Source organism: Triturus cristatus, chromosome 2_1, assembly GCF_964204655.1.
Source record: "Triturus cristatus chromosome 2_1, aTriCri1.1, whole genome shotgun sequence".
Lineage (NCBI taxonomy): Eukaryota > Metazoa > Chordata > Amphibia > Caudata > Salamandridae > Triturus > Triturus cristatus.
In genome coordinates this window covers 265,893,520-265,907,299 of record NC_140581.1, presented here as the reverse complement: position 1 = coordinate 265,907,299, position 13,780 = coordinate 265,893,520, and the positions used below count along the sequence as shown (strand labels likewise).

Genomic DNA, 13,780 nt, shown 5'->3' with positions numbered 1-13,780 from the left:
GGATGTTGCCGCTGTAGTTGTCGCATCGTGCGGAAGCTTTACGCATCGTGGGAGAAGAGTGTCGCAGTTGGAGCTGTTGCCATCGCACTTCTGAACAAGGGTGTCGCCGCTGCAGTCTACGCATCGAACCGACAACTTCTCGCATCCCCGGAGAAGCGTGCCGCATCTGGAAGATCTTCACCTCTTTATTTTTTTGCACCAGAAATTTGCTGCATTTCCATCGCTGCGATGTTGCTTGTCGTGGAAGCGCAATGCAAGGTAAGGTACATTGACGCAAAGTGTCGCATCTTAAGAACTGAACTGAACTAAGCTAAAAACTACCATCTTAAAGTAATAGTATTGTGTATTTTTGTCGTTTATGGTCCTGTGGTAAATCTATATAAAGTGTACGTATTTTTTATATAAAACCTGTGTGGTGTCCATTTGTAGTGTTGTCACTGGGTTGCTGCACGTGGTCACAAATGCTTTATACACTGCCTCTGAGATAAGCCTGTCTGCTCGTGCCAAGCTACCAATGGGGTGAGCAGTGGTTATTTTAGGAGTGTACCCCCTTACCCTGACTAGAGGCAAGGGTCCCTATTTGTCACAAGTACCTACCTGTGCCAACTAGAGACTCACAAATCTAACATCATGGAGTAGATTTATGTGGCGTTAATTATGTGGTATGGAGTGGAGTGTAATTTTGTTGTGTGGCATGAAATTTATGTGGTGAACTGTGTGGTGTGGCATTGTGTGGAACTGTGTGGCATGGTGTGGAATTATGCGAGTGTAAATCTGAGGCACGTTACGGAGTTGAATTTTTCCGAGTGTAAATATGTCTTTTGGAGCTGAGTGGATGTGTGTGAAGTGTAATTATGTGGTGTGAAGTGTAATTATGTAGGTTGGAGTGTACTTTTGTGTAGTGTTATTATATGGATTTGAAATCTGTTGGATGGAGTGTAATTGAACTATCTTGCAAGGGGTGGTATTATGTGAAGTGGAATTCTGTGGCATGGAGCGGAGTGGACATTTTTGGAGTTGAATTTGATGGATTGCCATTATGTGGCCTATAGTATAATGATGCAGAGTATAAATGTGTGGTTTGGAATAATGAGATGTTGAAATGCGTTGTGTAGTGGAATGATGTGCTGTTCATTTGTGTATTGTGGAATTGTAAGGCACTTAATTGTGTGGCGTTGTGTTGAATTACGTGGAGTTGAATGCTTGTTGTCTTCATAAGCCATGCGAGTGAGTGCGCAGTGTGAATCAGCCGGCTAAATTGTCCAGTGATATATGCAGGCCTTAGATTGTGTTGACTTGGAATGTGCTATGGCCAGAGTTACCAACTTTGAAATTGGGGAAGTAAGTTCAAGTCTTAGTATCGCCTCCATATCCTGTGAATCTCACATGACTGCATGTGGTCAGTGTGTGGGGGGGGGGGGGGTGGCCCTGTCCTTAACAGTGTAGTTAGTGCCCTCTTGGCCAGCTGTTTTAAACCACCAAGACTGATGCTACATTGCATCACTGTGAGAGATCAGTGGCCTTCCTTTCGTCCCCTCTGAAACAAAGGATTCACTCAGCAGAGAAATGCTTTATTGCAATAACTAAAGAATAAATAAAAATTGTGAGCTGATTTTTGTATGGCACCTACTGTGTGCTGTAGCACCTCTCTTCCAGTAATCTGTCTCTTCCTAATGCTGGTGAGGTGGATGAATTTGAATCCGCACCGCATGGGCTCCAGCTGGAGCTGTGGATCGCATTCCAGTGCACTGGCGTCGATGCAGTCCAGAGGAGTAAATGAAGCATTGCATAGGCAGATGAGAGAGGAATGCAGTGGGGGGGAAGCAGTGGGGGTGAGAAGGGAGACAGTATAGTGGAAGTAGAGAGGGGAAGCAGGAGAGGAAAGGAGTGGTGGGTAAGAAGCAGCGGGGGTGGAGCTTAGGGTGGCAGGAGATAGAAACAGAAGGGAAACCATACACAGTCCATTTTATTCCACTGCTACTGTACGGTTAAGATCAGACAGTATTAAAACGTGTTATATTCACAACATTGCGAAACTTCTTTCTGTTTTAAAACACCTCGCGAAGCGCTTTGCAACCGTTATGAAGAATAAGCGAGCCTTGTTGTGTTGCAAATGTGGATTAACACAGAGAAAATGCAAATGTGGATTAACACAGAGAAAATGTACACACACTGAGAAAGCTTATACCATGGGTCTTTTGAAAATACACTACACAGAAAGGGCACCAGGTATCCAGCACGACTGCAACTGCGAGATTTTACAAAAATCCTCATGGTAGGAGAAACAAAATGTATGGAAGATTACATATTAACCACCTTTGGCGTTGCAAGTTATACATCTACAAATAGTTATCTGCCATCACGTTAAAGGGAAGACCCAACGAACACTGGTAGTTGTTTTTTGAGTTCCTGTTTACTAGTAACCTGAAAGTTGCCCGGCCATGTTTACAACTAAGTAGCATTCTTCCTGTCCCTACAGCTGAGCAACCTATTCATATCAACAGAAAAGCACAGCAGGGCAGTGATCTGAAACTGTGTGGGAATCACTGCTGGTCTTGCTGTTGTCACGCAGTAAACTGTTAATGGCGGTCGCGCCCTTGACACGCAGCAAAATATGAATTGGAATCTTGAGAGTTTGTGGGATCTGTTCAATGAGGCGCTGCATTTGTGTTTACTGAGCATTTCAAAGGCGACAGCCAAACGCGGCAGTGGTCGGTGATCTTTTGTGACGAGCGGCGGTTCATTGAGGGATAAATACAAGCACATCAAATATCCCTAAGAGTGCACGGCTTATCAGAGCGCAGGAGGCTTGGTGTCTGCTGTCAGCTGTAGGCACGCAGTATCGTGCAGGCGGTGGGGGCAGAGGCAAAGGGAGATTAAACAAGGGCTGGGCGAGAAGGGAGGGGGGAATGTGAGCAACAGAGGAGCCCGCAAAAGTGAAAGTGATCGTGTTTACGATCCCCACGGAGGAAAGACACATGGCGCTGCGCGCGTGCACGTTCACGTGCACTGTAGCTTTAGGCCACGGCAGCACTTTGAGAAGCCCAGATATAAAATGTCTCTTCGAGCCTTTGGCTCGCGAGACCTAAAAACGACATGATGAGGAGACTGAAGAAAGCAGAAGTTGTGAGGAGATAGAAGGAAGAGACAATGCAGTGGAGTTGTGAGTGTGGGAACCTGGATACAGAGAAGGCCATGCAGAGACAATGGGGCAAGAAGAGGCCCTGAATGAAGTATGTTTGTATGGGTGCCTGGAGTGAGAAGAAGTGGAGACACCAAATATATCATAATGGCAGTAAAGCAAGATTTATCAATGGAATCTGAATGGTTCTAGCATTTAAGTTCATTAGCTTTGTCTTTTATTTAGAAGCTGGGAATAGCATTGTCCCAAGAGGCATATAAAATAGGGAAATTAAATTAAATTCAAGTAGACGAATGCCAATGCTATCATTCAAACATTTTAGGACGTATAGATTTTTCACATACTTGTAGTTCACCAAGCAACACTAAGAGTGAAATACTCACCGGAAGTTTGTACTGATAATCGTTGTTAATGACATCTTCAATGAAAGGATGACGTACAAGTCGCTCGAAAGGGATAGGTTCCTTATCAGCTGAGCCCAGTTCAAGGAAGATATGCGGTAATTGCTGCAAGGCAAGCGGCATTTTGTTATATTCCTTAATTGAGAAATGTATTATTCTGTAAAATACACAACTATGTTTAGGCACAGGACTCTAGACTCTCTACCATTCCTCATATTAAAATTACTCAGACAGTGTTAGTAACTGAGGGATTGATTATATTATGTGAATTCGTTTAAATCCATAATGTGGTACTGTATTGGATTGGAAGGAAGCAGCCTCTGCACCTGACATTAGATGCACACAGGCCACTTGCTACAGACTAAATGAGCAACCAAGGAGAAATACCTTTTCTCCCGACAGCTGCTGTATCATGCTTGCCAAGCCAGTCCCACCTGAGGGGGAAGTGGCAAAGATAGGGTGAAATGTTGGGTGTGCCATCAGAAGACGAGACCGCATAAGCTAAGGGAGCCCATCAGGCTGCTGCAAGGACGAGCAGAGCGGTCAGCAGTGGTGCAGCTGTGAGTCCTGTGCTGCAAGTGAGGGAGAAGGCCCTGCGTAGGAGATGCACATGTAGAGGGGAAAAGAAAATCTAGAAATGTCCTAGATAGTGATGCAGATGTATGCTATGTGGAGTTGTCAGTGGCACTAATAGTGAAGGAGAGACATAGTGCTATTACTGGTAGTAGATGCAAGGAATGGGGTACAACATTACCACTCCACAGGGAGAGGTGGGCCGATGACCTTGGCCATTTGATCTGAATCTCAGGGCAAATAAAGGGCACAGCAAAGGCGAAGGGCTGCATAGCCCTCCTCTGGGTACAAATAGCACAGAAAGACAGAACAAGCATTTGCAATGCAATAGGTCTCGCATTTGCAAGAGTTTGATCTATTGGCATTGTAATGACAATGCTTTTTATTTGTGTTTCGAAAACCTGCAAGTGGTGTGTAAACACCCACCTTGTACTTCTAGTACTTGCTGACGAGAAGCAAAGCTGCCAGTGAAAAAGCCGCAGTTACCTCCAGCCTTGCTTCTTGTGAGTAAGGACTGTAAATACAAAGTGTGTGTTCACGCACTATTTATAGTTTTTCAAAACATAATTAAAAGGCATTGTCATTTACAATGCTAATAGCTGAAACTCTCGCCAGTGCGAGACCTATTGCATTGCACATGCTTTTTACCATTTGCTGTTGGAGTGGACGTAATCTGTAAGTACATCCATCCACGGCAGTCCGGACGAACACCGGTTGCGGCATATCGAGACTCATTTGAGCTCGGCCAAAACACCGGCAGCCATCGCTTGCTGCGGCTTATCCCGTTTTCCTTGTATACAGAAGCAATCTGCTCTGACCTTAAACAGGCAGCCCCCGGTTGCTGCACTCCATGCACTCCATGCATACAGCAATAAATTCTGCCCTGTACTCAGTTCGGTGATCCTACCCTCCTGACGCCACCACTTACGACGCTACCACTACACGTCAAGGCACATTCACCACCTTGTAATGAGAAGTTCAATCGGAGATCAGACACCATTGCTATTGTTCTGCGCCAACACGACGAAGCCTCGAAAACTATCACCTCTTGAAGGCGTATAACTTCTATCAGGCAACTTTAAAAATTTTAGTCCTGAGGATGATCCCACTGTATTAGGAGCTAGGGATCGAAACGTCGACTTTCTGTAACAGCACCACATTTTATCCATTGCGAAAAATGTATTGTGGTCTCTGTTGGTTTGAGCTTACATGATTTGCTTATTGTACTGTAAGCCTCCTTGTTTGCTCCCAAAGTTTTTGCCTGCTATTCTTTTCTTCCTCTCCTCCCCTTGTTGAAAACTCGGTACAGGCTTGTGCCCTTGTTTCATTTTTCTTCCTTTATCTCGTTTAAAACCTTTTGCATTTTCTCAAAATAAATGTTCCTCTGTCCGGCTGGACACAGGAAGAATTTGCATAGGTCTTATTCAAGTCTATGATTTAATAGTTACATTATCCATGTTTAAGCTAAGGACCTCTGTTCATTAATATAATACGTAATCTGTAAGTACATCAGACTTTCCAAATACTAAACGACATTTCAGATTTTCAGATAATTTATATTCATTCAATAATGTACAATTGTCCTTAAAACTAATTTCCGCGCATCTGGCTGATAAGTGATTAGGTGCTATTCTAAGAGCCAGTCTCACTTAGGAGATTTGAATCAAAACTGAACCCATCAATGGAAGCATACTGACAGCAGACACATTTGAGACAGCCTACCAGCCTTATCTATTATACAGTCGTAGTGGGTTTTTGTACAAAAATATAGGCATACACATCTGGCTTCCTACAATGTATCCGATATTCCAAAACAAGAGTCCCATACCAAACCCATAGCAATTTTTGCCAAAATGTTTCTTCTGCAAATTGCAATTTCTTATTGGCATGCTTTTCTTTTGCTCAAGGTGGAGTGCTGTAGGTGATTCTATGTAAGCTATTCCTCCACTAAGATGATTTAATAGCAATAAAGCTCATCGCCCTAATCTCACAAACAAAGGTAAGGAAATATGCCAGATGACTGAATGTGTCATGTCCTTTCCCTTGAACTAAGTTGTCGGTAGATGTAAACAACAGAAGTTTGCACAGTTTGTGAAAGCCATCGAAACCACTCACAGCACTGTACACAGGATCGGGCTCTGAAACAGGGTTACAATTTCTGTAGGTTCACTACAGTTTTGAAAACAACAGCCAGCAAACCCATTCTATTCATATAAAAAATGTAAGCATCGTATCCAACATATAAAAGTCACAGTACCAGTGGGCACCTCAGTTTCGAAGGAGGGGTAAGATTATGCCCATAAAAGATGTGGTAGGCAAAAAGTAAAATAACCGAAAATTGCAAAGGCTCTTAGGCACAGAATGGAAATCCTAAAACCTTTCATTTTTGTGTAGGCGTAGCACATACAAATACCATGGAGGATGACTTCTGGTCCTAAAGGAGGATAGAAACCCTGGATAAATAAAAAGTAAGAACATCTCACTGGCTCAAGGTTGGGGCTCCGGATTAATTTATTTCTTCTCCGTATAGTTTATGTATCTCTCTCAAGTTCGGTGGCCCCGCTATCATGCTAGCATGTGGGCCGCATTTACAGTGCCGTAAGCTTTTTATACACATTAGGGTATAAACTATGCCCTATCTGGAATTGCATGTAAACGGCCAGTTGAACAAGACTGACCCACCTCTTTTTTTCACTCCTGAAATATAGAATTCAAGTAAAGGGCTAGCGTGCATGTAAATGTTTTGTGGACTTTTTTTTACACACTAGAAAAAACGCACGTGTGAAAGGACGAGTTTGATGAACGGCTATCTTGAATGAGGTGTAACTGTGAGTTTCGGACACAGTTGTAATGAAAAAACAAAGCCGAAGTGTCAACATTCAGATAAATGACAGATTTGAGGATGTGGCGAAGATGTGAATCAGTAGTCCACAGTAGTCCTCGTATAGCGCCTAGAGCAGTGAAGGTGTGAACAGTGGTCCACTTACAGCACCGTGTGCGGTGAAAGTATAATGATGTAGTCAGTTAACCGTGTACAGCGTGAACACAGAACACAATTGCAAAACACAGAACACGCTTGCAAAAAACAGAAGCAGGCTAGAAACCGGTATCTGTTCGCAGCTCCTCCCTCAGCTCTTCCCCCTTCACAAAAAGCTTTCTCTTCGCCCCACCTCGTCTCGGAGAGCAGCTTTGAAACCGTGTTTCAGCACGCACCAGCGTTTTAAAAACAAGGAATTGATTCTACTTCAAAGCATGACGCAACCAACACGTCTGCACAGCGAACCTTTTCTGAGGATGCATGTGGCGCCTACGAGATTGCAGCTGTTGCCTCCCCAATGCTGCAAGGAACCCTCTGAATGGGATGGGACAGAGCACATGGAGGAGTGGGAGAGGCTGCAATGACTCAGGCCTTTTCACAAACAAGACTTCAATAAGCCCAATCTTCCTTAAAAGGAAGCCCAAAATATCCTACCAAAGAAAGCCTAACTGCCATACACATCGAAAAGTGCAAAAAGGCTGAATACATACAATCAACAGAGCGGGAGGAACAGAGAGGAAGGCAGTACTGACACATTTGTGGCATAAAGAAGAGATGGGAGGGAGGAATGATATATTTACATGTAAGCAGCTTTGCCTCCAAAGCTGAACACAGGCAAACAGTAATAGACAAGGAAACCAAGAAAAAAAATAGTCCCCCCAAGAACACATAAAGAGCCATAGCGGAATGAGACAGTACTTATTCCCTGCTGCATGGGAGGAACTGAAGGGAAACAGGAGGAACAAAGAGGCAGGGCTGACCACTATCAAGCAAGGATTTTTAAAGGACACAGAAACAAACAAATCAAAAGCAGGGGGATGGCTTTAGGTCAACATGAGAAATTACAACAGGTCTCGAATGCTCGACCTAAAAATGAATTAATGGTCGCTTCTAACCAAACTGTTATGCATTAACTCTGACATGCTGCCTTGCCCAGGCTTCAAAATGTACACAAGCGCCGGTGTCGTTCGGGCCTGGCAAGCACTGTGTAAACAATGCATCGCCTTGAGCTGGCAGGAAGTGTGGGTAAATCCCCAGTGTAATGAGAGAATCATAGCAGGCAGCAGTGACCTATTATAAAATAAGCCACAAAAAGATAACTTTCTCTCCACGTGCTCCTTCTCCATTTATTCTTGCACGGCCATCTTAACAACAGATGTTAGAGGGCAAACAAGCTTAAAATAATAATCAGCAGATGCAGGAGCACATTTTATAAACAAATGATTGTAGATTGATAGCCATTTTTACAGTTAGATTCCCGGTTCCATCATTCCTAGGGACCACAATTATTTTTAAGTTGCGTATATTTAACATATGCATGGTAGCTTCGTCAAAGTACGAGTACTTCTCTGAGCTTTGTTTCTCCTGAGCACATAAAACCCTACATCCGATACATTCAAGCATAGTAAGAAAAGTGAGTCACTGCATGTCTGAGCATGAAGAGAAATGGAAAACCCTAACACGCCAAACACTGTCGCCACCCACGTGCTCTCTGCACACCCACTCTCGATACACCACTGTGCCCATGTCGAGGGACTTCCACCAACGCCTACACCTCTCAGACTGCCAAGAATCCCACAGGGAAGGAGTGCCAAGGGAAGGAGGACATTAGGGACTGTGAGAAAGTGCCCTCTTTCTGCATGGTTGCCCCCACTTTTTGATGAATTGCTGATGTGCTTTGACTGAGTGTGCCCTGGGCTCCTGCTAATCAGGTACCAAGGGCTGATGTTCTTTCCCTAAAACTGCATTGAAGCCTAAACCCAATTGGCATCTCTGGCCACAGGTCAGTCCCTGGTAAATGGTACTACAGGTACCCAGGGCACTGTAACCAGAGAAGGCCTCTTAGGGCTGCAGCACTTATTGTGCCACCCGTAGAGGTCCTGTACCATTACACTCACACAATGCCTTTGCAGGCTGCGTGTTTTGGTGCAGAAGAAAGTGAAGAGTCTCTGTGTGCCATGCCTGCAACCCACTGCCCTGGCATAGATCAGTCACCCCTCTAGATGGGTGCACTATACCAGTGGTGAGGGTACAGGTGCATGAGCCCTGTACCCCTACAGTGTCTAAGTCCATTCTTAGACATTGTAAGTGCAGTGTTGCCATTAAGAGTACATGGTGCTGGGAGTTTGTCATCACAAACTCCACAGCACCATATTGGCTACACTGAAAACTGAGAAGTTTGGTATCAAACCTTTCAGTACATTGAACCCACACTGATGCCAGTGTGGTATTTAATGAAAAATGCACACAGAGGGAATCTTAGAGATGCCCCCTGAAAACTAATCTACCACTGGTATCCAGGCTGAGTGGCTGCTTTCAGGTGCCACCACCAGACATGTTTCTGGACCCCTGGGTTGAGAGCCTGCTGCTCTCTGGGGCCTGAAACAATGCACATCCTGGGACGAGGTGCCAAGCCTCCTCCTCCAGGATGGGCAAAGGGGAAGCGTCAAAGGCTTGCCACCATCTGAGCTTCCCCAGACCACTTGCTGCTTTCAGCAACTGGTCCCCACTGGTTCTGACCCCCACTTTGGGCGGGAGAACCGGTGGGAAAAACAAGTGAGGAAGAGAGGTGTGCCAACCTCTGCCAACTCCACCCTACAAGTGGGGGAGGCAAGGTGAAGCACAACTCTTGGTTCCCGCCATCTTGCAGATGGGGAGACTCAGCCAACCAGGGACAGACTCATGCCCCCCTCCCACTGGATGGTGGCATAAAAGGGGGTGTAAATCTAGTATTTAGGGGCACCCCTGAACCTTGCTTCCTCAGACAAGAACCTGCAACAAGAAAAGAGAAGGACCGAACAGCTGTGTTGAAGCTAACAAGAGGAAGATGCCCACTGACTTGACCCCAGCCCTACCGGCCTGTTTGCACCTTGAACCCGCTCCTGCGAAATCCCGGTGTGTCCTGCAGTGAGCAACCTTGAAAACCCCGGAGAACCTGCCTGCCTTCAACCACAAAAGACTTTGTCTCCCGTGAACACTGGATTTGTTTATCTTCAACCTCTGGCTACGGCCAGACACCCCGAACCCGCCCCACTCTGCACCTATTGTCAATGGCCCGAGTGCGAGTCGGCAAATACCACAAGGCGGGTACCCCGGCGATCCTGACCCGAGATCCGGCGACCCCTGACCTGCCTCAAGCCTCCAGCCGACGTCTGCAGCCTAAATCCAGAAGGTCCCTCCAACCGCGTCCAGGAGCTGGTAAGAAGATCCAACCCCAAAAGGCACCCCTGCACCCGATGCCCCACGGCCTTGGGTGGCCAAACCAACGGTGCCTAACCTATCCCTAACTTCTCAACTTACCTATCGAAGTAGTGGTCACACCCAGAAGACCTTCATCACCAAGCCTGCAGTGCCTTTGCAAACTGGAAGGTTCCCCACTGCAAACAACAGGGCGCATGACGTCGAAACAGCACTCTGCACCCGGCCGCCATAGTGCCGCTGAAGGCATACCTTTGGTGCTACTTTGTTTCCCCATTTGCCCTGAGCTAAAGTCCAGGAGGTTTTCTCCCACAACTAAGTGGCCTGCTCGTCAGCAGCCACCAACCAGAGGCCCCCTAACCCCCATTTGATAACATTGGGCCTCAGCACTTTGCACCCAGCCGCCCTAGTGCTGCTAAATATGTAACTAGAGTACATCCTTGACCCCGGGGTACCTCAGTGGCGTAGCGATAATTGAGGGGGCCCCCTGCAAGGTACGTGGAGGGGCCCCCTCCAAACTCTATCAGGAGCTCCCGGCCGAAGTGCACTGCAGGGGATGAGGGGCCTGTGTTACGCCCCTGCTAGAACCTCAACTCCCACTACCAAACACTTACCTCAAAACCGATAACACTATTTTCCTTCATAGGATAACATTGAGTGTGTGGAGTTTGAAAAACCTAAAGAAATTCTTCAAATTTGCACTATCTAACAAAAACGATTTTACTTACCTTTTTATAAGAAATGTCCCAGAGTAGTATCCAGGTATACTACTCTGAGTAAGAAAAGTAATCTCAAAAGTAACTTATCTGTAATTTTACTGAAAAGCCCATTCAGTCCATGTACTGTATTCACAAAGTACTGCATTTCTCTGAAACCATACTGTAAGTCAAAACAAAGTGCATATACAATTACAATTCAAACTGCTTACAAACTGCATTACTACTGTAAAGTATTTATTGCTTACCTGTGCCAGGCTTGCTTGGTTCTAAAAAATAAAATAACTAAAAGAATATTTTTTATACAAAAACAATTGGTCTAAAGTTCAGTCTTTGAGTGTGTGAATTCATGTGCTGACTGAGTGTGTACAACAAATGCTTAACACTGTCCTCTGATACTGCCTTACTGCTAGAACACACTACCACAAATAGAGTGAGGTGCTATCTAACTTTACCTCTGCCTACCTTTGGGGTTCCACTAGACTCTGTGCACACTATACCTCACTTTGGTATAGTATGCACAGAACCAGCTCCCTACAGGGACCCGAAGAGACGAAAGTATGCCACGGTCAGAAAAGGGAGTGAAAGCCGGCATCAGGTGAGTCGAAGGTGCAGGGCAGGGACGGCTGAAGTCATCAAGACTAAGCATGGTGCTGCCAAGCCAGCTTTGCTGCAGTACCTGCCGTCAGGTGGCTTTTGGGCTCCTTGCTAAGTCGGGGAGTTCCTTTTGTAGCTGCCCCCTCTGCTTGGCGCCATCTGGAAGCAAAAGTGGTGCAGGAGAAGGCACAAGCAAAAGTGGGTGGAATCTATGGGAGAGCGTGTGTCACGCTAGGCTTTAAAGTAAAAAAATGAATTTAACAGCATGACTGAAGCAGCAAAAGGACAGGGATTTGTTTGGGGGAGGGCTTATAACACAATGCGGAAGAGAGAAGGCAAGCTATGCAAGCAGTGAGCGGGGGCAAGCAATGACCGGCAGCGGAAAGCAACTTTTATAAAAAAAGAAAGAGTTCTTGCAAACAGCACATAAAGAATGATGGCGTATGGAAACAGTAATTGGCTGGTGCTCCTCAGCCTTAAATGGAAATGAGGTATCAGCTGCAAAAACAAATTAGGAGGCAAGAAAGAAGACGGATGCTGCACTGAGCCTATGGGTAAGCAGCAGGTGGGAATAGAGGAGTAGTATCGATTACAGCAGGTTGACCTAAAAAGGGGCTGGTCGTGCAAGAGCATTACAACTGCAGAGAAGCAACAGGCTGATTTCACTCATCCAGGATGGTACTCAATAGTGGTTTGTTGATTTATGGAGCCTCTGGTGTCAGCGGGGGAGCTCTGGGAGGGAGGCTGAGGTACATGTGTGTTGAGGTTTAAAGGTGCAAGTAGGCAGCCTGAAAAAGAAAAAAGGTAACAGAAAGCTACAGAAAAGCATCATTATTGAGATTTGAAAGGGGTATGCTGGAGGAGATACTATAGGTCTACTTCCAGTTCAAGGAAAAGGTTGCGCTGGGGAGCAAATCACTTATTTAAAAGCATTGAGGTTATCTGTTATGTGAATGACTTAGAAAGGCCATATGAGGTTTAGGCCTTACAACATGATAACATTGTGTAAGTTATTCTGCAAGGACCTGTCCTGGCTCAAATATAAGCACCCTTTTTACAACTAGCAATTTACTAGTGTGGCTTTCTCAGCATTCTCCAATGAAACATGAAAGAAGGGAGGCTACTGCAGACCCTATCGCAAGCTCTTGAATATAGGCACGTTTTTACTTATTTCATTTATATATTTACTTAGTTGTTTATTATTAAAGTGTATCATGGCCCTAGGACTGCCACACAAGAAAAAGAGGAAGGGTAAGGCACAGGGAGGAAAACAGTTAACCAAAAAGATACATTTTTAGTTGTTTCATGCATGCCACAGAATGGGCATTGTATAGCTTGTGGCTCAAAATCCTGAAATATCTGCCACCACAGCCTTCTTTATTGTATCCAAGTTTCAGTTTTTAGGAGTAAATGAACAGAAAGGCCCTGCACTGCTCACCCGCTGAGCCAGTAAGTAACACCCACCCAGGCTCACGATTAAATCTATATACAACAGTTGAGCAACAATACTACAAACAATTACATGGTTTGTGATGTTTTTATATTTTATCAATTCATCTAATATGAAAAAAATACCACGATACAGATACCGAATTATCACAAATGTACACTCACGTAGCTCTATAAACCTGTTTTTCACGGTATTAGCACTGCTTCTTCAGGACTATAGCATACAATTTTCTAAACTCTTAATATTTTATGGCAAACCTTCTGTGTGCTGCTCAAAAGTAACCACTCAGATCAGAACATATCAGTGGTTATTGTAGAGATCAAGGGATGTTTCTTAGAACAAATTCCTGAATTATGCTATGCAAAATCTACTAATGCACATTCAGAAAGTAGCTCATAGCACCGCTTAGGAACATGGGGCCAGATGTAGGTAAATCTGAAATACCGATTTCCTAATAGCAAATTTTACCGATTCGCTATTAAGAAATCGGTATTTCCTATGTAGGTAAAGATTTGGTAAAAAATACCGAATCCTTAATATTCCTTCTTACCGAATTGGTAATTGAAATTCGGTAATAAGGAATACCTACCCATTCATTTCTATGGGCTTGGAGGCCCATAGGAATGAATGTGAAGACATTCACTATTAGCGATTCGGTATTACCGA

General features: G+C 44.8%; 1 protein-coding gene across 1 annotated transcript in view; it reads right to left on the bottom strand.

Moving 5' to 3' along the window:
- The window catches only part of SPEF2 (sperm flagellar and cilia associated 2), a 1,083,747-nt gene that overhangs the window by 13,599 nt on the left and 1,056,368 nt on the right, over positions 1-13,780 (bottom strand). The window contains exon 34 of the mRNA XM_085631001.1: positions 3,526-3,648. Within this exon, the coding sequence (XP_085487127.1) occupies positions 3,526-3,648 (123 nt within the window). The remainder of the gene's footprint in view (positions 1-3,525; positions 3,649-13,780) is intronic.